General features: G+C 35.9%; 1 protein-coding gene across 2 annotated transcripts in view; it reads left to right on the top strand.

Annotated features, from left to right (window-relative positions):
• NCAM2 (neural cell adhesion molecule 2) overlaps window positions 1–26,531 on the top strand; it is a 532,785-nt gene that overhangs the window by 433,080 nt on the left and 73,174 nt on the right. For both annotated transcript variants that reach the window (XM_047721657.1, XM_047721668.1), the window contains exon 12: window positions 2,208–2,381. In XM_047721657.1, coding sequence (XP_047577613.1) covers window positions 2,208–2,381 — 174 coding nt within the window. The remainder of the gene's footprint in view (window positions 1–2,207; window positions 2,382–26,531) is intronic.

Genomic DNA, 26,531 nt, shown 5'->3' with positions numbered 1-26,531 from the left:
TTAAAATTTTTATTTCCAGGTAAGATTTTAATAGCAATATGATTTTGGGTTACATCAATATTCTTCACATTAATCTCCAAATCTTAAAGTTATTCCATATTGCACTTAATAGGATATCCAAATAATTTACAGTTACTAATTAAAGCTGAAATGTACACTGTTGCATTTCTCTACAATATTCATATCTAAAAGGCCATAAAACTGCCTTCCTGGTTCTTTCCCAGTACCATTTATAAGGCATATTTTTATGTGATCTATAGTGCTCTCTTTCAAGTCAAGCAAATGAGGCACACTTGACTTTTGACAGCCATTAAAGATTTTTATATGAATGTTTGATTGTGTCAGAACAGGAATTTACATTTACTGTATTATTTTCAATCAAGATTTTTCTTTTCTTTTCTTTTATTAAGATTTTATTTATTTATTTGAGAGAGACAGAGATAGTGACAGAGAGCATGAGTGGAGAGGAGAAGGAGAAGCAGGCTCCCTGCTGAACAGGGAGTCCCATGCAGGACTCGATCCTAGAACTCTGGGATCACCACCTGAGCTGAAAGCAGGTGTTTCACTGACTGAGCCATCCAGGTGTCCTCAAGTTTTCTTTTATTTTTGTTTTATAAAATTAATTTCAGAGATTATGTGTGTGTGTGTGTGTGTGTGTGTTGTGTGTATGCATTTTAAAGATTTTTTTATTTATTTTAGAGTGAGAGAGCAAGAGGAGGGGCAAAGGGAGAGAGAGTCTTAAGTAGACTGTTCTGATTGCAGAGCCTGGCACAGAGCTCAATCTCAGGTCCCTGAGATCACCACCTGACCTGAAATCACAGGTCATACGCTTAACAGACTGCACTACCCAGGCACCCCTTACTTATATATTTTTATAATATAAGTATATATTTTAAGTATATCATATGTAAATTTCCAACTTCATGATTGTTTCAAATATGATATTGAAAAGAAAGAGAAGAGGGGCACCTGGCTGACTCAGTCACTAGAGTGAGTATGTGACTCTTCATCGTGTGTCATGAGCTCAAGACCAGGGTTGGATGTAGAGATTACTTTAAAAAAAAAGGGGGGAGGAGAAAAAGAAACTGAGAGGTAGAGATCCCTTCAGTGTTTAATGTACCTCTAATTCTTTATGTTTCTGGAGTAGAAGTTTTATTAATTTCCTCGTGAGACTTTTTTCTCTCTTATTTTCTCCTCTTGCCTCTTTAGCATTTCTGATAATTATTTATAAAGTTTTGTATACTGGAAAAAACAAAGTTTCACTCAGGATACATTATTGAGCTTGAAATAATGTAATGGATGGACACAAAAACACGCAAGACAGACTTTCTAGCTGTTTTTAAAATATAAGGGTTTCACATAAAGGTTTATTTTACTTAAGTAATACATAAGCAAAACTAGAACAGGTAGTTTACAGTTTTATTTAGTTCATAAGGACACTTACTCTAAACTTGACACTTTCCCCAAAATTGTTAATATAATTTTAATGAGCAAAAAAATAAATCTCATCTTCACAAAAGATATTTGTACTGATGATTCAACAAAGTCTTTGTTTCTTCTTATATTTTTTAAATAAGGATTTTATTTCTTTGTTTGACAGAGATCACAAGTAGGCAGAGAGGCAGGCAGAGAGAGGAGGAAGCAGGTTTCTTGCTGAGCAGAGAGCCCAATACGGGGCTTGATCCTAGGATGGGGCTTTATCCTAGGGCGCTGTGATCATGACCTGAGCTGAAGGCAGAGGCTTTAACCCACTGAGCCACCCAGGCGCCCCTCTTCTTATGTTTGTTTTTTTAATTGTACCTTCAGTCTCTGTCCCTTTCTCTTTCTTTATCTTACACACACACACACGTACACACACACACACACACACACACACACACAGACATACACAGGGGAGCTTGTTTCCCTTGAATGCAAATAAAATCCCCAAATTGTATAGAAAAGGCAGAAGTAAAATTAATGCCTCCATCAATGGAATTTGATAGCAAAGATTTTACTCTTCATTTTCTATAAGGATTGACTAATGTATACTTTCCTGCAATTTGAAAACATCATTCAGCAGTTTATGCAAGCTATCTAATTCAAATATATTAAGTGACATAGGGAGCAATTTTCCTTTATTCCTAATTGTCAGCATACCATTAAGCCTTAATAATGGCCGCCCATATTACCTGGCTTATATTTCCTTTGTTTTTGCTTTCCTGTAGATGTGCCATCCAGTCCCTATGGAGTGAAGATTATAGAGCTGTCACAGACCACAGCCAAGGTTTCTTTCAACAAGCCGGACTCCCATGGAGGTGTGCCTATTCATCACTATCAAGTGGATGTCAAAGAAGTGGCATCAGAAACCTGGAAAATAGTACGCTCCCATGGAGTTCAAAGTGAGTCAGTGATTTCAAAGTTTGTCGGTTAATTCAAGCTGACCTTCAGTGTTCTTGTGTGATGGGGTTTTCGTTTTTCTTCAATGTGGACTTTCTTTTTCTTTTAATAAAGTAGAGTTGGGAAGACATTTCCACTGCCCTTTTCTTCTTAGGGATAATTTTAATACAGAGTAGGAAAGTTTTCATCTTTAATAAAGATGGAAAAGTTTAACAAACTCACCGAAGTTCAATTTTTGGAGAGAAAATTTAGTATGTAGAATTTTGGTGATGGAGAAATAACTACTGACACGTCAGATTTGATGGCTGGATATTCTGAAATTTTTTTTTTAATTTATTTGTAAGATGTCTTCCATCAGTAGAAAAGTCATGTTGTAAAAGGTAGAAATACAGAAATGTAAAATGTAAAAATCTTATATATGCATATATGAAGCCATCTATAAAAATTACCTGTCTACTAAAATTTATTTCAAAACTGTGTTTTGAAAGCTCAAGTTTTCCTACAAATTGTGGTCTTTCAAGTAATGGAATAAGCTAATTCTAAGAAGTTAAAACATTTACAGCACTTCTTTTCACATACAGAATTTCATCATTGTGAAAATGTGATTTGTTTTCCCATTATAGGAAGAAACTAAAGTAGGAAATGACAATTAGTTACAAGAGGGAGACTCTGTTTGTTGGAATATAGAACTACATTGCATAGTCCAAAAGGACAGTAAAGAAAATAGTGAGGAAACTATTGTTCTGTGTGTCCCTCCTCTGCTGGCACTGGCCCTGGCTTGATCCTAACATGCCTGGTGTAAGGGCTCTGTAAAAGGCATGAGCTGTTCTATGAAGAAAAGCATGAGCCCTCCTGTGAAAAACTGTCCTAGTGGACAGCAGAGACAGAACAGATAAAATCATTCTAGTTTCACCTGTGTCAATACCCCCTAGTTCCATTTTTACTGAGAGTAACTACAGGTTTTTGATAGAAGTGCCAGAAATATTCATTAATCTGTCATCAGTCATTTACTACACTCTTCAGATAATACCCCCAGACATGTCAGCTCTTACCGTACTTTGTGGGTTTTTGTTTTGTTTTGTTTTGTTTTTTGGGTTTTGTTGTTGTTGTTGTTTGTTTGTTTGTTTAATGATGAGAGGATTTGGATAGGTACTGTTTTTTTTGTGCAAATGCTATGTGGTTCAGGAGAGAAGACAGTACCCCTAAAGAATGAGCAAATGAGTTCTGAGACTTTAGTGGAAGAAGCCATTATCCTAGATTAAAGAACACTATTTTTTAAAGAGAGTAAACAAGAGAAGTGAAAGATGAGAGACAGAAAGACAAATGAATTATTTCAGACACTACAGAACACTCCAAGTGTGTGCTTTGCACAACCATGAAGAAAAGTAAGGTTAAAACTGAGTATTAGAGGGCGCCTGGGTGGCTCAGTGGGTTAAGCCGCTGCCTTCGGCTCAGGTCATGATCTCAGGGTCCTGGGATCGAGTCCCGCATTGGGCTCTCTGCTCAGCAGGGAGCCTGCTTCCCTCTCTCTCTCTCTCTGCCTGCCTCTCCGTCTACTTGTGATCTCTCTCTGTCAAATAAATAAATAAAATCTTTAAAAAAAAAAAAAAAAACTGAGTATTAGAGAAATTAAACTTGGCAGAATAATCTTGCTACACCTCACCCCTCCACCCTGGTGAAGAAGTTTAATAGATTCTCCCAAGACTTCTTACAAAGCTACAACACAATATGGATTTATAATTGCCTTGATCTGATGGAGTTGTTCATGTTCAAAAACCTGTTTTGTTACTCCGGGTATCCATGTTTCAGAAGCAGATTTCTATGTTTATAAAACTTATATATAAGAAAGAACACAAATCAGTTCATAGTTCATAAATATTTATTTTATTTTAGTCACCATGTTAAGAACTGAAAATAAAATAAATAGATTTTGAGCACAAACTGAAGAATTTGGTATTATCAATATCTTCTATTTTACAGAGGACAAAGCTGAGGACTATCTATATAAAGGAGAAAACTGAGACTATAAAGTTTAGCTTCTTATCTGAAAGGTAATATGGGTAAATAATAGAGCTAAAATTCAAAACCTAACAGGAAATCTGATTCCAAAGCCATACTGTTGACAGTTATGCACCTTTCCCCCCTCTATTCAGTTAAGAGTTGAGAAAGTGGAACAAGAATTACTGCCTTGTAAAGTCTGAATATGGCCCATTTTATAAATATATATATATGTGTGTGTGTGTGTGTGTGTAAAATTTGAAAGTATGTTATACAATTTTAAATATATTTATATATAAATAATTTTTATAATATTAAAATATATATAATATGTAATGTGGGTGTGTGTATGTTTGTGTTTGTTGGCAATACATTTTAGATAGCTAGTGGTAGGAGTTATATAGGGAATTTAGGGAATAATTTGCCTGACCAAGTTAAATATGAATTAGAAAGTTAAAATATCACTATTATTTAAAAGTTTCTTTTTAGAAAAGAAGAAAGCAGGAATGAAGGGACAAGAGTGGGGAGAGAGAGAAAAAGGAAAGAAGGACAACCTGTCAGAATGGCTAAAGTTGGACATTTTAAACAAGTTTCTTCACTCCACCCCATATATGTATGGTTGACTAGACTACAGGGTCCAGAACATGTATGATAGACATTGTGTACACGTGAGTTGTGATTATGTGATGTAGTCATTGATGGTTTCAAAAGGATTATAACTGAGAGAGAAATAATTACATAGTTCCTTCAATGGAAACATTATGCTTCAATGCAATACAAAGATAAAAGAACAATTAAGTAAAAAAATTATTATAAAGGATCTAAAGAATGTGGGCCCAGTACACAGCTGTCTAATACAGCTTGATTTAAGGGTACAAGTTCAATGATTTGGAGCAGAGGGCAAGCTTAACAATAGTGAAAATATTAAAAATTGTATTCAACTTTATAATTATCTGTACATATTCTGGAAGGGAGATCCGTAGCTTTCATTCATTTCTTTAAAGAAAAGTATCTTAAAAATGTTTTTTTAGTTTGACTTTATTCTCAAATTATAGTTTAGCTGAGTATATAATTCCAGCTTGATCATTACTTTCCTTTGGTGATCTAAAGAGAGTATTTTACCCTCTTCTGTCTTCCCTTGTTATTTTAAAGTCTGCTGGAAGTTGTCCTTTCTTTGTAAATATTTTGACTTTTTTCTTAAGCTGGTTTTGTGATATCTACTTTAATTTGGTATCTTGAGGTTTAGTTACTTGTCCTAATGTAGAGCTCTTCATTTGTTCTGTTTGAGGTTCTTGGTATTCCTCAATCTAAAGATCCATCTCTTTCATCAATTCTGGAAAATGTTATTATCATTACCTTGGATATCTTGAATATGAATATTATTTCTTCCCTCATTGTCTCTATTCATTATTCTGGTAATCCAAGTTACATGCTACATTTGTTATTAGATATTAGACTATCATATCTCTTTACCTAGATTGTTTTGTGTCATTCCTTTACTGTGTTATTTTTGGTTCTACTAGTTCACTAATTCATAATTGACTTATATCTCCCACTAAAACTCTCTATCAAAATTTTAATGATCATAGTTTTAATGTATTTAAGTTATATTTGTTCACTGTATGTTTCAGCAGTATCTCACGTATGGTGGCTTGTTTAGTAGTATATTTTATGATTTAATTGTGATCTCGTATTTTGTTATCTATTTACTAGGATCATGCAAAGCCTGGGTTTGGGGGCTTCTTCCACAAAAGATATTCTTTGCTTCAGGTAGTTGCCCTGGAACTTCCAAAGTGGAAGTACCAGAGCACCTTAAATTAATTTCTTCATTTGAGATTTTCTGTGCTATGAGAGCCAGTTTATAGTTACTAATTTTCAAGAAGTTTTTATCCAACCCCCTTTGCTGAATTGGGAATTGGTTCAAGGCCAAGACAAACAAAATTTTTCTAACCCACAGTTTTACTTTCTTCTAAGGACTTTGGCATTCCTGGTTTCATGAAGGGGTCCAAGTCTCAGATCTCCCTCTTTCTACTTTCCCCAGTGAGGACATTCAAACCCAGTCTTCTTTATTACAGATCTGTGCAAAAGCTCTCAGCTATTTGAGTATCAGTGAGATTTTCCACAAGACTGCAATAATTGATAGAAAAGCAATTACATAATTGCTCCTCTAGCTTCAGGTCTCCCCATTCACATCATTTTTTCATATTTCAGAGTTTGCCTTCCTTTCCTATGAGATTATATGTGCATTTAAAAAGATTTTGGAAACAGGGTGTATAATTGTTAGCATATTTAAAAGACTTGATTTTTTGGTTGTGTAGGTAATCGTATTGAAATTCTGAAGACATCTATTAAAGCACATACATAGTTTTGAGTGGTGAAGAAATGCTTTTTTTGTGCCTTTGTTTTATAGTTTGAACTGATCTTAAAGTTTGAGTTTTGTAAGCAGAGCTGTACTCATTGGCTTTGAGGCATTTGTTAGAACACAGATTAGGTTTATCTGTGAAAAAGTTGTCATGGTTGTGAATATTTCAGCTGTGACTTCTTACCCTCAACATGGTTTTATTTATTTATTTAATTTACATGAGTTCAGTTGACATTCATTTATTTTTTTTGACTCATAAATATCTATAGTTATTGTATACTATTCATATATCTGCTTCTACCTAGAAGTAAATATCTGTTCTTGCTTGATTGTGGTGGCATAAGCAAGAAAATTTAGCAAAAAAAAAAAATTTCTATTAGTAGATTCTGATATAAATACTCATTAATTTCCTGTGAATTTCACCTGCTCACTCTGCACCTGGCCCTAGGTTTAGGGTGTATTTGCAGTCTAGGACGAGTTACTATCTTCTTTCAAGGTTTAGCTGAAGTCTTACTGATCATCCCAATCACTGATGTGACATAAAACTAAATTTGAAATGGGGAGAGTTGTGAACAAATCTGATATCAACAACTTGAACTATTCAAACTTCGAATGTGAGTCATTCTGACATTTAATTTTGAGTGAAAAATACGTATCACAGTTGTAGCAAGACTTTTTGATTGGGAGGGATATATGACATTTTCATTACCCTATCATTTAACACTTTGTAAGCATGTTCTATATACCTCATTGGGCACAAATGAAGAGAAGATAATAATCTTGCAAAACAGCTACTCGTTTTTCAGTATTCAAAATAAAAATGAAAAATTAACATTTTAAAATATCAAGTTCTTTTTATCAGAGCATAGAACAATTCTCTCAGATAGCATAATCTATGTCTTTTAATTTGTAAAATGTTTAGCCAGCTAGAATCACACATAGACGTCTTTTCAATCTCAACCAAGATTATTACATGCTATGCTTTATTTGGGTCTAAGGTTATAGTAAGAATTTCTCTTTGTTCCTGAAAATAAGGAGATAATTTTTATTTGAAAATAGTGGCATTTCCTAAATGGGACATTCATTAGAAACTTATTCAAATTCTCACCATTTTACTAATCAAAGAATGTAAATAACTGACTACAATTGGAAATAAGTTCACAGTTGGACTTTATAGTTCTTTCATTGCATAATTTCACTAAACCTTCAATATGGCTTTGCAAGATGCAATTGCAGTGTGTATATTTTAATCTGCAGATGGTAATTTTAACATTATAGCATTTAGTTTGCAAATGTTGTGATTAAGGTTATGTACGTGCTTCATTATTACATATAATGCCAAACTTTTTACCCAGGTTTTTTTTTTTTTTTTAAAGATTTTATTTATTTATTTGACAGACAGATATCACAGGTAGGCAGAGAGGCAGGCAGAGAAAGAGGAAGGGAGGCAGAAAAAGAGCAGAGAGGCCGATGCGGGGCTCGATCCCAGGACCCTGGGACCATGACCTGAGCCGAAGGCAGAGGCTTTTACCCACTGAGCCACCCAGGCACCCCTTTTTACCCAGGTTTTAATTTAGTTCAATTTTAATTAAAATCTGAAGGAAAAAAAAAATCAACTTGTATGGTAGAGAAATCCATTTTCAGCTTTGTGAAGGAGTTTTTCCAAGTCCATTTTGAAGTACAGGTTTGGATTTTTAAGTCATATGCCTGTGCCTGAAAGGTCCACAAATTGATTTTAAGTAGGAGCTTAAATTGGAATAGAATAAAGATTAATAGACCAAATACTAAGAAGGATTTCGATGCTAATTCCCAGTACCTTCCTTTGTCTCAAAGGGGTAGCCCTAACTTCAATGGCACCAGCAGCTCTCTTGGAACAAAGAAATCTTTCCGGTTTGAATATTCCAAAATCATGAGCTTAATATTATTTATATAGATTCAGGATGAGGCTCCACATCAACAATGAAAAGTTTATTTATTACATGCATGGAATTTCCCTGTACAAACAGCCTGTTACAGCACCTCGTTTCTCCATGTTTTAGTTTTTCACTAGGAATCACCTTCATGCTCTGCTATCTTCCCATCGGCCCCAAACCCCAGTCACTTTCTCTTAGTGCAGCTGGCTTGATACAGCCTACAAAGTGTGCTTTTACATTATTTGCCTCAGAGAATTGTTTAGCTTTTAAAACTGGACATTAATGCCCTTCAGAGGTATGACAGATTTTGGCACAATTTTTTTGTAATTTTTTTTTTCCCATCGCTTTGTATTAGAATTTCTTGATCAAATGTTAGCATTTTTTCAATCTTCCTGTTTCCAGTGTTTCCTCATTGTCTCTACTTTTATCTTTTACTCTACCCTAAAATTTTAACAATCATATTTTTTGATTTACCTCTCTGTTCTTAAAATTGTTAAATCATATATGCAATATATTCTCTTATCTCTCTGATAATTGTAATGACATTTCATTTTCAGAGTTATTTTTGCTCCAAGATTTGGTTTTCTTTTCCTAGACTTATTTTGTTGTTGTTGTTGTTTGTTTTGTTCTTATTCACATTGGAAACATTCCCCAAGTATTGGTAATCCTTGCCTGAATATGTGCATTTATTTTTTAATTTTTTTTTAATTTTATTTTTTTCAGCATAACAGTATTCATTATTTTTGCACCACACCCAGTGCTCCATGCAATCCGTGCCCTCTACAATACCCACCACCTGGTGCCCCCCAACCTCCCACCCCCCACCCCTTCAAAATTCTCAGATCGTTTTTCAGAGTCCATAGTCTCTCATGGTTCACCTCCCCTTCCAATTTCCCTCAACTCCCTTCTCCTCTCCATCTCCCCTTGTCCTCCATGCTATTTGTTATGCTCCACAAATAAGTGAAACCATATGATAATTGACTCTCTCTGCTTGACTTATTTCACTCCGCATAATCTCTTCCAGTCCCGTCCATGTTGCTACAAAACATGGGTTTCATCCTTTCTTTCTTTTTATTTTTTACAGCTTTATAAACATATATTTTTTATCCCCAGGGGTACAGGTCTGCGAATCGCCAGGTTTACACACTTCACAACACTCACCATAGCACATACCCTCCCCAAGATCCATAACCCCACCCCCTCTCCCAACCCCTCCCCCCATCAACCCTCAGTTTGTTTTGTGAGATTTAAGAGTCACTTATGGTTTGTCTCCTCCCAATCCCATCTTGTTTCATTTACTCTTCTCCTACCCCCTCAACCCCCCATGTTGCATCTCCTCTCCCTCATATCAGGGAGATCATATGATAGTTGTCTTTCTCCATTGACTTATTTCGCTAAGCATGATACCCTCTAGTTCCATCCACGTCGTCACAAATGGCAAGATTTCATTTCTTTTGATGGCTGCATAGTATTCCATTGTGTATATACCACATCTTCTTTATCCATTCGTCTGTAGATGGACATCTAGGTTCTTTCCATAGTTTGGCTATTGTAGACATTGCTGCTATAAAACATTCGGGTGCACGTGCCCCTTCGGATCACTACGTTTGTATCTTTAGGGTAATACCCAGCAGTGCAATTGCAGGGTCATAGGGTAGTTCTATTTTCAACATTTTGAGGAACCTCCATGCTGTTTTCCAGAGGGGTTGCACCAGCTTGCATTCCCACCAACAGTGTAGGAGGGTTCCCCTTTCTCCGCATCCTCGCCAACATCTGTCATTTCCTGACTTGTTAATTTTAGCCATTCTGACTGGTGTGAGGTGATATCTCATGGTGGTTTTGATTTGTATTTCCCTGATGCCGAGTGATATGGAGCACTTTTTCATGTGTCTGTTGGCCATCTGGATGTCTTCTTTGCAGAAATGTCTGTTTATGTCCTCTGCCCATTTCTTGATTGGATTCTTTGTTCTTTGGGTGTTGAGTTTGCTAAGTTCTTTATAGATTTTGGACACTAGCCCTTTATCTGATATGCATTTGCAAATATCTTCTCCCATTCTGTCAGTTGTCTTTTGGTTTGTTCACTGTTTCCTTTGCTGTGCAAAAGCTTTTGATCTTGATAAAATCCCAAAAGTTCATTTTTGCCCTTGCTTCCCTTGCCTTTGGTGATGTTCCTAGGAAGATGTTGCTGCGGCTGACGTCGAAGAGGTTGCTGCCTGTGTTCTCCTCGAGGATTTTGATGGATTCCTTTCTCACATTGAGATCCTTCATCCATTTTGAGTCTATTTTCGTGTGTGGTGTAAGGAAATGATCCAATTTCATTTTCTGCATGTGGCTGTCCAATTTTCCCAACACCATTTATTGAAGAGGCTGTCTTTGTTCCATTGGACATTCTTTCCCTGCTTTGTCAAAGATGAGTTGACCATAGAGTTGAGGGTCCATTTCTGGGCTCTCTATTCTGTTCGCATTGATCTATGTGTCTGTTTTTGTGCCAGTACCATGCTTGTCTTGATGATGACAGCTTTGTAATAGAGCTTGAAGTCCGGAATTGTGATGCCACCAACTTTGGCTTTCTTTTTCAATATTCCTTTGGCTATTCGAGGTCTTTTCTGGTTCCATATAAATTTTAGGATTATTTGTTCCATTTCTTTGAAAAAAAATGGATGGTACTTTGATAGGAATTGCATTAAATGTGTAGATTGCGTTAGGTAGCATAGACATTTTAACAATATTTATTCTTCCAATCCAGGAGCATGGAACATTTTTCCATTCTTTGTGTCTTCCTCAATTTCTTTCATGAGTACTTATAGTTTTCTGAGTATAGATTCTTAGTCTCTTTGGTTAGGTTTATTCCTAGGTATCTTATAGTTTTTGGGTGCAATTGTAAATGGGATGGACTCCTTAATTTCTCTTTCTTCTGTCTTGTTGTTGGTGTAGAGAAATGCAACTGATTTCTGTGCATTGATTTTATATCCTGACACTTTACTGATTCCTGTACAAGTTCTAGCAGTTTTGGAGTGGAGTCTTTTGGGTTTTCCACATAGAGTATCATATCATCTGCGAAGAGTGATAGTTTGACTTCTTCTTTGCCGATTTGGATGCCTTTAATTTCCTTTTGTTGTCTGATTGCTGAGGCTAGGACTTCTAGTACTATGTTGAATAGCAGTGGTGATAACGGACATCCCTGCCGTGTTCCTGACCTTAGCGGAAAAGCTTTCAGTTTTTCTCCATTGAGAATGATATTTGCGGTTGGGTTTTCATAGATGGCTTTGATAATATTGAGGTATGTGCCGTCTATCCCTACACTTTGAAGAGTTTTGATCAGGAAGAGATGCTGTACTTTGTCAAATGCTTTTTCAGCATCTATGGAGAGTATCATATGGTTCTTGTTCTTTCTTTTATTAATGTGTTGTATCACATTGATTGATTTGCGGATGTTGAACCAGCCTTGCAGCCCTGGAATAAATCCCACTTGGTCGTGGTGAATAATCCTTTTAATGTACTGTTGAATCCTATTGGCTAGTATTTTGGCGAGAATTTTCGCATCTGTGTTCATCAAGGATATTGGTTTGTAGTTCTCTTTTTTGTTGGGATCCTTGTCTGGTTTTGGGATCAAGGTGATGCTGGCCTCATAAAATGAGTTTGGAAGTTTTCCTTCTATTGCTATTTTTTGGAACAGTTTCAGGAGAATAGGAATTAGTTCTTCTTTAAATGTTTGGTAGAATTCCCCTGGGAAGCCGTCTGGCCCTGGGCTTTTGTTTGTTTGGAGATTTTGATGACTGTTTCAATCTCCTTACTGCTTATGGGTCTGTTGAGGCTTTCTATTTCTTCCTGGTTCAGTTGTGGTAGTTTTATATGTCTCTAGGAATGCATCCATTTCTTCCAGATTGTCCAATTTGTTGGCGTAGAGTTGCTCATAGTATGTTCTTATAATTGTCTGTATTTCTTTGGTGTTCGTTGTGATCTCTCCTCTTTCATTCATGATTTTATTTATTTGGGTCCTCTCTCTTTTCTTTTTGAGAAGTCTGGCCAGGGGTTTATCAATCTTATTAATTCTTTCAAAGAACCAGCTCCTAGTTTCGTTGATTTGTTCTATTGTTTTTTTGGTTTCTATTTCATTGATTTCTGCTCTGATCTTTATGATTCCTCTTCTCCTGCTGGGTTTAGGGTTTCTTTCTTGTTCTTTCTCCAGCTCCTTTAGGTGTAGGGTTAGGTTGTGTACCTGAGACCTTTCTTGTTTCTTGAGAAAGGCTTGTACCGCTATATATTTTCCTCTCAGGACTGCCTTTGTTGTGTCCCACAGATTCTGAACCGTTGTGTTTTCATTATCATTTGTTTCCATAAATTTTTTCAATTCTTCTTTGATTTCCTGGTTGACCCATTCATTCTTTAGAAGGATGCTGTTTAGTCTCCATGTATTTGGGTTCTTTCCAAATTTCCGCTTGTTATTGAGTTCTAGCTTTAGAGCATTGTGGTCTGAAAATATGCAGGTAATGATCCCAATCTTTTGATACCGGTTGAGACTTGATTTAGGACCAAGAATGTGATCTATTCTGGAGAATGTTCCATGTGCACTAGAGAAGAATGTGTATTCTGTTGCTTTGGGATGAAATGTTCTGAATATATCTGTGATGTCCATCTGGTCCAGTGTGTCATTAAGGCCTTCATTTCCTTGTTGATCTTTTGCTTGGATGATCTGTCCATTTCAGTGAGGGGAGTGTTAAAATCCCCTACTATTATTGTATTCTTGTCGATGTGTTTCTTTGATTTTGTTATTAATTGGTTTATATAGTTGGCTGCTCCCACGTTAGGGGCATAGATATTTAAAATTTTTAGATCTTCTTGTTGGACAGTTCCTTTGAGTATGATATAGTGTCCTTCATCATCTCTTATTATAGTCTTTGGCTTAAAATCTAATTGATCTGATATAAGGATTGCCACTCCTGCTTTCTTCTGATGTCCATTAGCATGGTAAATTCTTTTCCACCCCCTCACTTTAAACCTGGAGGTGTCTTCGGGTTTAAGATGAGTTTCTTGTAGGCAACATATAGATGGGTTTTGTTTTTTGATCCATTCTGATACCCTGTGTCTTTTGATTGGGGCATTTAGCCCATTAACATTCAGGGTAAGTATTGAGAGATATGAATTTAGTGCCATTGTATTGCCTGTAAGGTGACTGTTATTGTATATTGTCTCTGTTTCTTTCTGATCTACTTCTTTTAGGGTCTCTCTTTGCTTAGAGGACCCCTTTCATATTTCCTGTAGAGCTGGTTTGGTATTGCAAATTCTTTCAGTTTTTGTTTGTCCTGGAAGCTTTTAATCTCTCCTTCTATTTTCAATGATAGCCTAGCTGGATATAGTATTCTTGGCTGCATGTTTTTCTCATTTAGTACTCTGAATATATCATGCCAGCTCTTTCTGGCCTGCCAGGTCTCTGTGGATAAGTCTGCTGCCAATCTAATATTTTTACCATTGTACGTTACAGACTTCTTTTCCCGGGCTGCTTTCAGGATCTTTTCTTTGTCACTAAGACTTGTAAATTTTACTATTAGGTGACGGGGTGTGGACCTATTCTTATTGATTTTGAGGGGGGGTTCTCTGAACCTCCTGAATTTTGATGCTTGTTCCCTTTGCCATATTGGGGAAATTCTCTCCAATAATTCTCTCCAATATACCTTCTGCTCCCCTCTCTGTTTCCTCTTCTTCTGGAATCCCAATTATTCTAATGTTGTTTCGTCTTATGGTGTCACTTATCTCTCGAATTCTCCCCTCGTGGTCCAGTAGCTGTTTGTCCCTCTTTTGCTCAGCTTCTTTATTCTCTGTCATTTGGTCTTCTATATCGCTAATTCTTTCTTCTGCCTCATTTATCCTAGCAGTGAGAGCCTCCCTTTTTGATTGCACCTCATTAATAGCTTTTTTTGATTTCAACTTGGTTAGATTTTAGTTCTTTTATTTCTCCCGAAAGGGCTTTTATATCTCCTGAGAGGGTTGCTTTAATATCTTCCATGCCTTTTTCAAGCCCGGCTAGAACCTTGAGAATCATCATTCTGAACTCTATATCTGACATATTACCAATGTCTGTATTGATTAGGTCCCTAGCCTTTGGTACTGCCTCTTGTTCTTTTTTTTGTTGTGAATTTTTCTGCCTTGTCATTTTGTCCAGATAAGAGTTTATGAAGGAGCAAGTAAAATACTAAAAGGGTGGCAACAACCCCAGGAAAATATGCTTTAGCCAAATCAGAAGAGATCCCGAATTGTGAGGGGGGAGAAAGGGGATAAAAAGGGGTTCAGAAAGAAAGAAAAAAAAAAAAAGAAACTATTAAAAAAAAGAAAGCCGATAAAGAAAAAATATAAAAAGAGGAAAAGAATATATATATTAGATAAAGTATTTATAAAACGTTAAAAAAAGAAAACGGTAAAAGTTAAAAAAAATTCAGCAGAAGAAGAGAAAAAGAAAAAAAATTGAAAAAGAAAAAAAAAATTAAATTAACTGCAAGGCTAAAAAATCATGGGGAGAAAGCCATGAGTTCTGTGCTTTGCTTTCTTCTCCTCTGGAATTCCGCCGCTCTCCTTGGTAGGTGAACTTGGTCCTGGCTGGGTTTCCCGTTGATCTTCTGGGGGAGGGGCCTGTTGTAGTGATTCTCAAGCGTCTTTGCCCCAGGCAGAGTTGCACCGCCCTTACCCGGGGCCGCGCTGAGTAATCCGCTGGGGTTCGCTTTAGGGAGCTTTTGTTCCCTGAGCGCTTTCCATAGAGTTCCGGAGGATGGGAATAAAGATGGCGGCCTCCCGGTCTCCGGCCCGGAGGAGCCAAGAGCCCGGGGCCCCACTCCTCAGTGGGCCCTCAGAGAACAGCGCCCAATGACTCCTGCCACCCTGGCCTCCAGCCACGCTCCGAGCTGACCGAGCCTGTGACAGGTTCAAGGCAACCCCGAGCTGAGAGTCACTCCTCGGCTCTGTCTCTGCAGCCGGCTTCCCCGTTCTAATACCGGTAAGCTCTGCGACACTCAGACACACCCGATCCTTCTGCGACCCTGCGGGACCTGAGGCCGCGCTGACCCCGCCTGGGCTTCCAGTTAAGCCTCTGGAGCGATGTCCCTCAGCGGAACAGACTTTTAAAAATCCTGATTTTGCTCCGTTGCTCCGCCGCTCGCCGGGAGCCGGCCCCTCCCCCCGCGGTCTATCTTCCCGTCGCTTTGGATTCACTTCTCCGCCAGTCCTACCTTGCAGAAAGTGGTTGATTTTCTGTTTCTGGAATTGCTGTTCTTCTTCTCTTCAATCTCCCGTTGGATTTGTAGGTGTTTGAAATCTTTAGATAAGCTATTTAGCTGATCTCCCGCTACCCGAAGTAGTCTCAGCCTGCTACTTCTCTGCCATCTTGACTCCTCCCCTCCAAGATGTTGCTTGTTTCTTAATGTAAGCATTTAGAGATATGAATTCTTCCTGAGCCCCGCTTTTGCTGTGGCCCATTAGTTTTTTATAAATGATGTTTTCATTTTTATTCATCTCTAAGTGTTTTCTAACTACCCTTGTTATTTCTTCTCTAACTCATTGGTTTATTTAAGTATGCAATGTTTAATTTTCATTATTTTGTGGTTTTTTAAAATTTCCCTTCTATTAATGATTTCTAACATCCTACTGCTATGGTTAGAAAAGTTATTTTATATATAACTTTTAAAGTCTGTTGAGATTTAATTTGTGGCCTAATATATGGTCTATCTTGGAAAATATCCTATGTGCAGTTAAGAATAATCTAGTTGTTTGGACAGTATTCTAAATTTAGTTGGTTTCTTTTAGTTGTTTTTTTTTTTCTGTTTCTTTTCTTATCTTCTGTCTAATTTATCTGTCCATTATTGTGAGTGGAGTATTGAAGACTCCAAATATTATTGTTGAGTTATTTCTCTGTTCATTTCTGTCAGTTTTTCCTTCATATGCATTTTGATGGTCTATCAGTAACATGTGTGTGTTTATAATTGTTATATATTCTTCCTGTATTGAAACTTCTATTAATGTAATTTCCATTTTGTCTGCTCACATGCTTTTTGATTTAAAGTGTCTGTTTTCTCTGATATTAGTATAATCAGTCTTGGTCTCTTCTGGTTACTATTTACATGGACAATCTTTTTCCACCCTTTTGCATTCAATCTATTTGTCTTTGGATCTAAGATAGCGTATAGTTGGATAATATCATTCTAGTCATTCTGCCAATCTCTGTCTTTTGTTTGGAGAGTTTAATCCATTTACATTTAAAGTAATTATCAATAAGGGGAGGACTTCTGTCATTCTGCTACTTGTTTTCTTTATGCTTTACAGATTTATTTTTGTCCTTTATTTTCCACATTACTGTCTTCTTTTGTATTTAGTTAGTTTTTTTGTGGTGAAATGTTTAAATTCCTGTCTCATTTGTTTTTGTGCCTGTCCTATAGCTATTTTCTTTTTGGTTACCATGGGAACTTCATTTAACATCCTAAATTTATAATACTTTAATTTGAATTTATACTAGCTTAGCTTCAATAATATACAAAAACTCTGCTCTTTTATAACTTCATCCTCATCCTTTTTGGTTGTTGGTATCAAAAAATTACATCTTTATGCATTACATGCCTAAGAACATGAACCAATAATTCTTTTAAATGTGTTAATATCTTAAATTCTGTAGAAAGCAAAATTTGGAGTTACAAACTAAAGTTACGATAATATTAGTTTTAGAATTTTTTTTTAATGTAATCTCTAAAGTCATGTAGAAAACCACAAGTACAGTTGCAAATCATTGTTCCAGTAGTACCAGCTTTTGTAGTTGTCAGTGTAATTGCCTTTATTGAGATCTCTATTTCTTCATATGACTCTGAGGCACTGTCTAGTGTCCTTTTATTTTACACTGCAAGACTCCTTTTGAGCTTTCTCACAGAGTAACAAAGTGCTCATTTTTTGTTTGTCCAGAATGTCTAAATTTATTCCTCATTTTTGGCAAACAGTTTTGTCAAACATAGCACAGTTTTTCCCCATTAGCACTTTGCATAAACCATCCCTCTGCCTTTTGTTATTGCCTAATGTTACTGCCTAATGTTATTGAGGGTGCCATATATATAATGAGTTACTTCTCTCTTGCTGCTTTCAAGATTCTCTCTTGTTCTTCAGCTTTTGAAAATTTGGTTATACTATATCTTGGTGTGGCCTTTTTGAGTTCTGCTACTGTGAAATTCATTGAACTTCTTGGTTGTTTACATTTGTGGCTGAAGTTTTCAGGCATTATTTCTTCAATTATTCTCTCTGTTTCTTTCTTACACTGTTCTTGTGAGACTCCCACAGTATGATTATGACTCACTTAATCATGTCCCACTGGTCCTTTAGGCTCTGTTCATTTTCCTTCAGTCTTCTTCTTCTTCTTTTTTTTTTTTTTTCTTTTTCTTTCTGTTTCTTAGATTCAAGAGTTTTCATTGTCCTATCTTTAGGTTCATTGGGTCTTTCTTCTGCTCACTCAGATTTACCTGTGAAACCTCCTAATAATTTTTTCATTTTAATTATTGTACTTTTAAGCTCTATAATTTCTTTTTGGATTCTTTTTAGATTCCTTCTCTTTATTTTGGTCATACATTTTTTTTTAAATTGTTGTTTTGTTTTTTTTTTTTTTTCTTTGTCCACATTTTCTTTTAGTTCTTTGATCATCTTAAGATGGTTGTTCCAAGTCTTTTTTCTAAATATCTACCGTGAGATATTTTTCAGGGAAGGTTTCTGTTGATTAAAACATTTTTCCTTCAATGGGCCATAATTTCCTGTTTCTTTGCATGCCTTGTGATATTTGTGTTAAAAACTGGACATTTGAATTTAATAACATGATGATAGCTCTGGAAATCAGTTCTCCCCCTTCCCCAGCATTAACTCTTGTTATTCTTGTTTATTGTTCCTTTTAAATTATTGTTGTTGTAGGCAATGTCTTTGCCAAGGATTAGACTCATGTTAACTTAAGGTCTTCTCAGGGCACTAGTTCTTTAAATCCTTAGGAAATCACATTTGCCAGAGGAGGTAGGGCATGCAACAGTGAGGAGCGGTACAACAACAATGGCTGCCCATCTTCTTGTCTGCATCTCTGTGATCAAAAGCGGCAATCAAAATCAGAGCAAGGGGGTGCCTGGGTGGCTCAGCTGGTTAAGCAACTGCCTTCAGCTCAGGTCATGATCTTGGAGTTCTGGATCCAGTCCCGCATCAGGCTCCCTGCTTAGCAGGGATTCTGATTCTCCCTCTGACCCTCTCCCCTTTCATGCTCTCTCTCTCACTCTCTCTCTCTCAAATAAATAAATAAAATCTAAAAAAAAAAAAAATCAGAGCAAGACACCTGGTATTTGGAGGACAGTGTCCTTTTTTATCCCCCTGACTCCTACATGCTGAGTGCAGGCTGCTCCAAGAATGTTTGTGCATCTGCCTTCTACTTGGCTGGGGTGGGAATGGGAAACTGCTACTAGCTAACAGCTGAAATTGACCAAAATTTACCACAATTTGCCATCCATATCCTCCCCTAGAAGTTGCGAGCCTTTAATAGACTCTAAGTTTCCAGAATATTTACATCAGGTAGGCAGATTCTGCCAGTACAATTGTTGTTTAGGTGGAGAGAAAAGATTCTTGGTGCTTCCTTCTCCACTTCCTTCCTAGAATCCTCCCTTTCCATTTATAATTCTTCATGTTCATTGACACTAATTTATAGACATTCATTCTTTCAACTTTAAAATTCAAGATTCAGATGACTTTTTTAAAAGCTTTCATGAGGGAGTCCAGTGGAATTGTTCAGATAAACATCTTCAGTTTATATGAAATGTTTGTAAATAAGTGAATTACACACGTGAATATTTAGTCATATAATTATCTGCCTCATAATTTAAATTCTCTAAAATAAATTCAAAATTCTCTAAGTCAAATAATTTGATACCTTTAAAACTAGCTGTATAGAAATATATTTTCATAAAATACTCAAAATATTTACACATAATTTTTTGTCACAAATTGTTTTGGTAAATGATATCTGTAAAATATGAATGGCAAGCATTCACAATAATTTACCTGAAACACTTAAAGTTTGATGGAAAATGAAATACATATGTATTAAACAAGATAAAGAAAGGATCATATATAATCCAAAATATCTGAATAAAGTAGAATGTTTCTGTGTTCTGAAATTCATTGAAAAATATCAAGCAACTGATGGGAATTGGTGGAGATGTCTGGATTAACTACAGAAAAGCATAGTGTTTTTAGGTGAAATTTTAAATGCCATTATGAGTTTAAGAAATAGTATATAACTTCCTTGAAAATAGAGAAAGAAAACTTTTAAAAAGTAACTAGGGGGAAAAAACTGCCCAAGTTGCACTTGGTTCTGAATCTTATATTTTAAGGGAATCTCTAAGCTGTCTGTATGGTTTGGTGTGTTGAGATAATAGAGAACATAAATAATAGAGCAAAACCAGCTCACTCCTCATTATTTGGAAAAATGGCTAAGAATATATGAGCTTGGGTGGGATATATGAAATAATCTGATTTATTTTAAAAATAAATAAGACAAAAAAAAATGGCCAAAATGTATAATAAACAGAACCATCTGGGAAATGCCTCTCTTGTGCAATGAAAGGTCTCAGAATCAGAACTCAGTGATCAGATAGTCTGAGCTGACTTTGCTCTGAATCTCTCATCATTGCATTTCTGCTTTTATTATAATGTGCTCCTATAAACTAAAGGAAAAAAAAATCAGAGTTTATTTATCTTATGGTGCTAGGAATTTATGAAGATTATCAGCATGCATTTATATTGTGCTTTCTGATGACAATCCAGAAACACATAAGTAGACTCTTCTAAAATATTGTGTTCTCTGATAGCTTAAATTAAATCTTAAAAGGCATATACAGTATTACCATTTTTGTTAGCTTATCATTTCTAGTTTTATATGTAATTAATGTCTTTGAGAAAAGATACATCTTTCTACATTTAGGTTTATGAGAATTTTTTTTTTTAAATTCCTTTCTGTACTCTGGTTTTCTAGGCCAGGATACAGCTGTGAGAAGATGAAAAGATTTAACTCTAAGACAGAATCTTGTTTAAATCTCAGCTTTGCTACTTAGTGGTTGGTTGATCTTTCCGAGCTGCCCTTTTTTTATGAAATGTAGACTGCAACCAAACTGTACTAGTCTAAGTATGAAATGAAATACCGTCAAATGGGATTTGAGTTATGGATTTTTTTTCCCACTAGCAAAAAGTTTTTCTTGAAGAAAAAAAATGTGCTTTCAGTGTTCAGCAATATAAGAGTGAGATCAATAAGTGATAAAGGATACCAGCTATAGATTTAGCAGTGTACACTTTGGGTCAGTTTCTTTTAAAGTGATGTTTTATTTAGCATATTTTTTAAAATATCAATTCAAAAACTCTTTATTCTTACTTTGCATTCAAAATGTGTAGGCTCTCTGAGGGATGGAGACTCTCCCTCACTCTCTCTCTCTCTCTCTCTCTCTCTGTCTCTCTCTGTCCATATGTGTGTGTGTGTGTGTGTGTGTCTGTGTTTCCTGCTCACCTGATTCTTACAATAAAAAGTTTCCAAACGGTAAAACAATAAAAGCTTCCAAATACAAAAGTAGGGAGCATAATCAGTAACAGAAAAAAAAAATATGTATGTTATTTAAGGAGGTTATATTTAAGGTTTATAAAAAGCTTAAAGTTTCTATAGGCATGGTGTGGGGGGTGGTGGCGTTTAATTACAAAAGCTTAGCTTAAGCTCACAACCCCTGCCAAAAAACCTAAACAAAACGGAAAGCTACAAAAAGCTTGTAGCCTTAAAAGTTTTGTGAGCACAGACATTTCGAGAAATTAGTCTATTTATAAGTGAAAAATAATACTCTGTTTACATTTAATCATCAAGAGAGTTCGTATTTTACAAAAACTTATTGTTTTCGACTATAGAAGGAGATGTTTGATAATTACAGATCTATCATATTTTCTGTACTAAGTGGATCCTGAAAACAAATATCATTTGAACTTTTCTTGGATGAATAATTTTATATGCTAAGAAATAGATTTGAAGTGAAAGAAGTATGAATTGTTTGAGGAAAAAAATTCTTTGATGAAACTTCTGTTTTTAAATCAAGGTTTTTATCTAGAGTATACTTCAAAAAGATGCCATTTGATTTCAAGAGACAGTATGTACTTCTTGTGTAAGATCTCATGTCAGTTCAAACTCACTTGTTAAATTGTTTATTTTTATGCAGTTTATACTCATGATGAAAAAGAACACAAAAGTAGTACAATAAGGAAAAAAATTATGAATTTCAGAAGTGATGAGCCGTGGTCTTAAAATATGCCATCAACATACTCTTTTGAGTAAAAGCCCCACACAAACCACATAATTATTTGATTAATTTTTCTTCCTGCTTTTCATCAACACATATCAATATAGATTATATATTACACAGAATCAATCTTAAGTGTTGTATATCTTAAAATATATATCCGTGCAAGTTATATATTATGATTCATAGAAGTTTTTAGTCACTTCTTGAAAAGATGAGATTATATCCTTTTTCAACTAATGGAATCTTGAAACACAATATGATTTGTACAAAAATGCATATTCTACTTTTCAAAAGGAAATAAAAATCTAGCTGAACTGAGGTGATTGTTTACATAAACTTCTTAAAATTTAAAGACACTGCACTGGCATAATCCCTCAAGTCATTCGTATGTATGTGGGGAATAACAAGTGAAAGTACTAGAAAACATTCTACATTATGGATAAAATACACTTTTATTTAAACCTGTTGCAAACTCCTGCAGAAGGCAGTCTGATAATTCTCTAGAAGAAGAAGAAGAAGAAGAAGAAGGAGGAGAAGGAGGAGGAGAAGGAGAAGAAGAAATAAGAAGAAAGAAGGAGGGGGAGGAGAAGAAAGGACTCCTGGGTGGCCCAGTCAGATAAGCACCTGCCTTCATCTCAGGTCCTGATCCCGGAGTCCTGGGATGATTCTTGCCCAGGGCTCCTTGCTCAGCAGGGAGGTTGCTTCTTCCTCTCCCTGCCCCTCCCCCTCTTTGTGCTCCTGCTTGAGCTCTCTCACTGACAAATAAATAAAATCTTAAAAGAAGAAGAAGAAGAGGAGGAGGAGGAGGGGGAGGAGGAGGAGGAGGAGGAGGAAGAAGAAGAAGAAGAAGAAGAAGAAGAAGAAGAAGAAGAAGAAGAAGAAGAAGAAGAAGAAGAAGAAAAAGAAAAAGAAATAAAAGGGGTTTTTGTCTTATTTTCCTTGTTAGGGAACAAAAGCTGAATCTTGGGTGAGAACCTTTGGGGATTTTATTATATTTACAGATTTATCTGAGGAGATCAGCAGTAAGAGTAATCTTGAATGATGAGTCCCATCCTAGCTAAGCTTTGTGATTTCTTGTCTCAAGGTTCCTGACAGCCTGAATAAGTGGCCTTTCAGGTGGCCCTTCTACCTCCGGGAGTCCTTACCTGCTTACACTGACTGGCTAGAAAACCCCATGGAGAGGCCTGAGGTTTAAGAGAGCCAAAAGAACATGGCTCAATTTCATCTCACTTTAGAACTTTGCTCAGCCTAATTAGTTTGCAAATATGTAATTTATTTTGCTCGAAGAGTCATAAATAGTCTGTAGCCTCTGCTTCTCTTGACAGCTAAAGGGATGGTATTTACAATATGTAATCTGAACGAACTAAAAGTTACTTTATTAACTCCCTTTAATGAACTCTGATTCCCCTCTTAAAGGGAAAATGAAACTTTAGATTTTTCTCTCTAGCAATACCATCTCCAGACTTGCAAAACTAATGTAAAAAAGTTTCTGTTTTCCTTCATTTGCCAGTTTCAATGTCATTAGTTTTATGCATTTCAATATTTGCTATACTTTCACATTTATAGCCAGATGACAAAATAGTTCCATTTATGGAACTTGATTATATTTAAATCAGGCAGAAACATTAAATTAATGAAGAAAACCAGATTCTTTGCAGAACCTATACCTGTTGCCATGTCATAGAAAAATTCGTGGTGGTTTATAATTTTCAGAAGAATTGCATTATGATTTCCATATCATGCTAACTGAATATAACTGTAAAATAATTTATGCCATTTGTCCTTAAAGAACTTGTAGTAGTTTGTAATCTAGATCTACTCTCACCTAATTTTTGAGTTTGAATTTCTAACAAATTATAGGAAAAGAACCGATCCCACACCTCAGTTTGTGATTCTTTTGTTCTATTGTATGCGCACATTTGGGAAAAGAAAGCCTTCCATTAACTAACTTCATAATTTGAGGTATGAGTCTTTTATAAAGTACGCAGCCTTTCGTATTTCAAGTGGTAGTTTGCTTTCAGGCTCTACCCTGGGTGTTCAAAAACCCTGTGTTTGGTAATATGCCAAGAAATTGTGGATGATTTAATGTATGTATCCTCTCATTTAAGAAAGGCAAGTCAGATTACAGATCCGGGCTTTGCCTCCCCTGAATCTTTTCCTTTCCCTCTCTTTAAATGGGTCCCAATTTATGGAGCGCTTTCTATTTCACACAATAATTTTTATGTTCACACAATGTTAATAAGCTTCATAATAAGGGTTATTGTAGCAAAACCCTTACAGTCAGAACTCAAAAGCAGACTGACTTCTTCTTGTGTATAAACTTTGTAAAACTTGCTTCAATAGGTTTACTTTCATGGCTCTCCCCTGTAATTTTGCCTCCACAAGGCCCCCTCATCCACGTTACCGTTGACTGTCGTAGCCCGGTGCTGTAATTAACAGTTCAGTCACTACTTCCCTTCTTTGCCTCTCTCCTCCGCAAACGTTCTGCTGTGAAACTCAGTCAGCAGAGGGGGGGGGAGAGTCTTGATACGGAGAACAGAAGAATATGAGGAAACTTGGAGAAACGTGATTTTTTGATTTGCTTATAATGTAATTAAAGAAATGAGTTTCTCTCTGGCAGAGACAGAGGGGCAACTCAACACTCCTCACAAGTCCTGTGAAATGACAGAGGAGGAAGAATGCCGTGTAAGCCAGGAAAAGCTTTTACTAGAAACATTCAGATAATCCAAGTAAAATGTGGAAGGTTTTTCTAGGGGGAGGTGAGGGTTGTTTTAATTATTTAATCTAATAACCTCCATTTTCCTTTTTCAATATGCTCTGATAGTTTGCTAGCTCTATTATCCATTTTTAACCTGAAAAGATGAACCGTCTGATCTCCACACTTGATTTCCAGATGATTTTATTTACAAATAAAGTCGTGTGATTTGAATTCTACTGATTTTCTTGCTGAGTTGTATCAAAGCAAACAAATGAACAGAAACATTACCAATTGTTCTCACCTACACGGCTGAGTTACAGTGTGTCAATGATCTTAAAATGATGGTAGCAGTTGCATCTTTACGTCATAGAAATATGGGGAGGCACATAGAACATAGCAAAGTTGTCTGCAGCAGGGAAGTCATCTATAGCAATCTCTCCTGTATTTGTGTAAATGTTGATATTTATAAATAAGTATCCGAATACAGAGTATTTTCCCATTAAAAAGAGTCGAAGTGAACAACTTTTGGGCTATCTGTTATTTTGCATTGCTTCAGTCTCCATATAATATCCTCATTTGCATAGATCATTGATGTGTGGTGATGATTATTTTACAGAGCACAAATTATTTTATCTATACCTACTTTCAGTTTATTTTTCTACTTGTGTTTCTATGACACTTAATAAAAGTGTCTTCATTGATGAGATGGGAGACTCACTCAGCTCTGAGACAGTAGGATCTCAGTCAGTGGTGGAATTAGGCTCAGAACCAAATGACTTCCTTCATGACTTTAAAACATGCATCACAACAGTGTCTTCTTGCAAAGTTTTTGTAGTCAGACTAACACTTGCATGAGTCCACTATGTCCCCATGCTACATCAAGTCATTCTCCATTAGGGTAAAGGCAGGGGCAGTCAAACTCCAGCTGCTTCATGACATCACATTCAACATTCACTGGTGCGTGACAATATTGACTGTCCAAAAGGTTAAGCATTTTTATTACAAGCCCTGATGAACAAACACACTTTTATAAAGCTTTAAAAATCTCTGCAGAACAGTAAGCCTAGTTCACATTGTCTTTAAATTTGTTTTATTTATTTAAGGCAAAATTGATAAGATAGGATGACTTTTAAACTCTTGAATTCCTTGTTATACTGACCTTGAACAGAAACTTTCTTTCAAGGACAGTAGGATTTCAACTTCTCAGCATTTTAGCTTTCAAAGTTTTCATTTGATTCCCTCCTCCTTTTCCTTAATCTGTATGATCTAATGCACTAACCTCTCAATTGTAGTTATTTATTTTTCTTGGATTGATATTACATATATAGATTGATTCCAGGTCACCAACCAACGGGATGTGGGTTTCCTGAAAAAGCTTACAGGTTGTTAGCGTGGCAGCAACACTTGGATTAAGCCTTCATATTCCCATCCTAGTAGCTTCTAATCAGTTGGATATACCTGCCCATCAGACTTTCCCACATGGCCTCCCTTAACATTGACATCAGGTATTATAATCTGAGGCTTTGTCAAAGCAATGCATTCTCAAAAGCAAGGTCAGTTTTCTTATGAGATAGAGAAACTGAGAAATACAGATGTCAATTTTGCCAACTGGAAATATATCCTTTCTGCTGGCTTTAGAACATCTGTACTGTATTAAAAAAATTCTGTTTGATATCTGGGATCTTTTTTGCCATTAATAATGATCTGATATATATGACAAAATATATCAGATACATGTAAAAAATATATATATATATAATTTTTATGTATTTTAAATTCTGCATTTTAAACAAAGAAAATATCTTTACCATGAATTCATTTTTTTCTTTTCTGTAGTTGAGTAATTAATTCAATGAAATTAA

This window comes from Lutra lutra, chromosome 1 (assembly GCF_902655055.1).
Source record: "Lutra lutra chromosome 1, mLutLut1.2, whole genome shotgun sequence".
NCBI classification, from domain to species: Eukaryota; Metazoa; Chordata; class Mammalia; order Carnivora; family Mustelidae; genus Lutra; species Lutra lutra.
The sequence above is the reverse complement of the archived record's forward strand: the minus strand, read 5'-3'. Positions and strand labels throughout refer to the sequence as shown.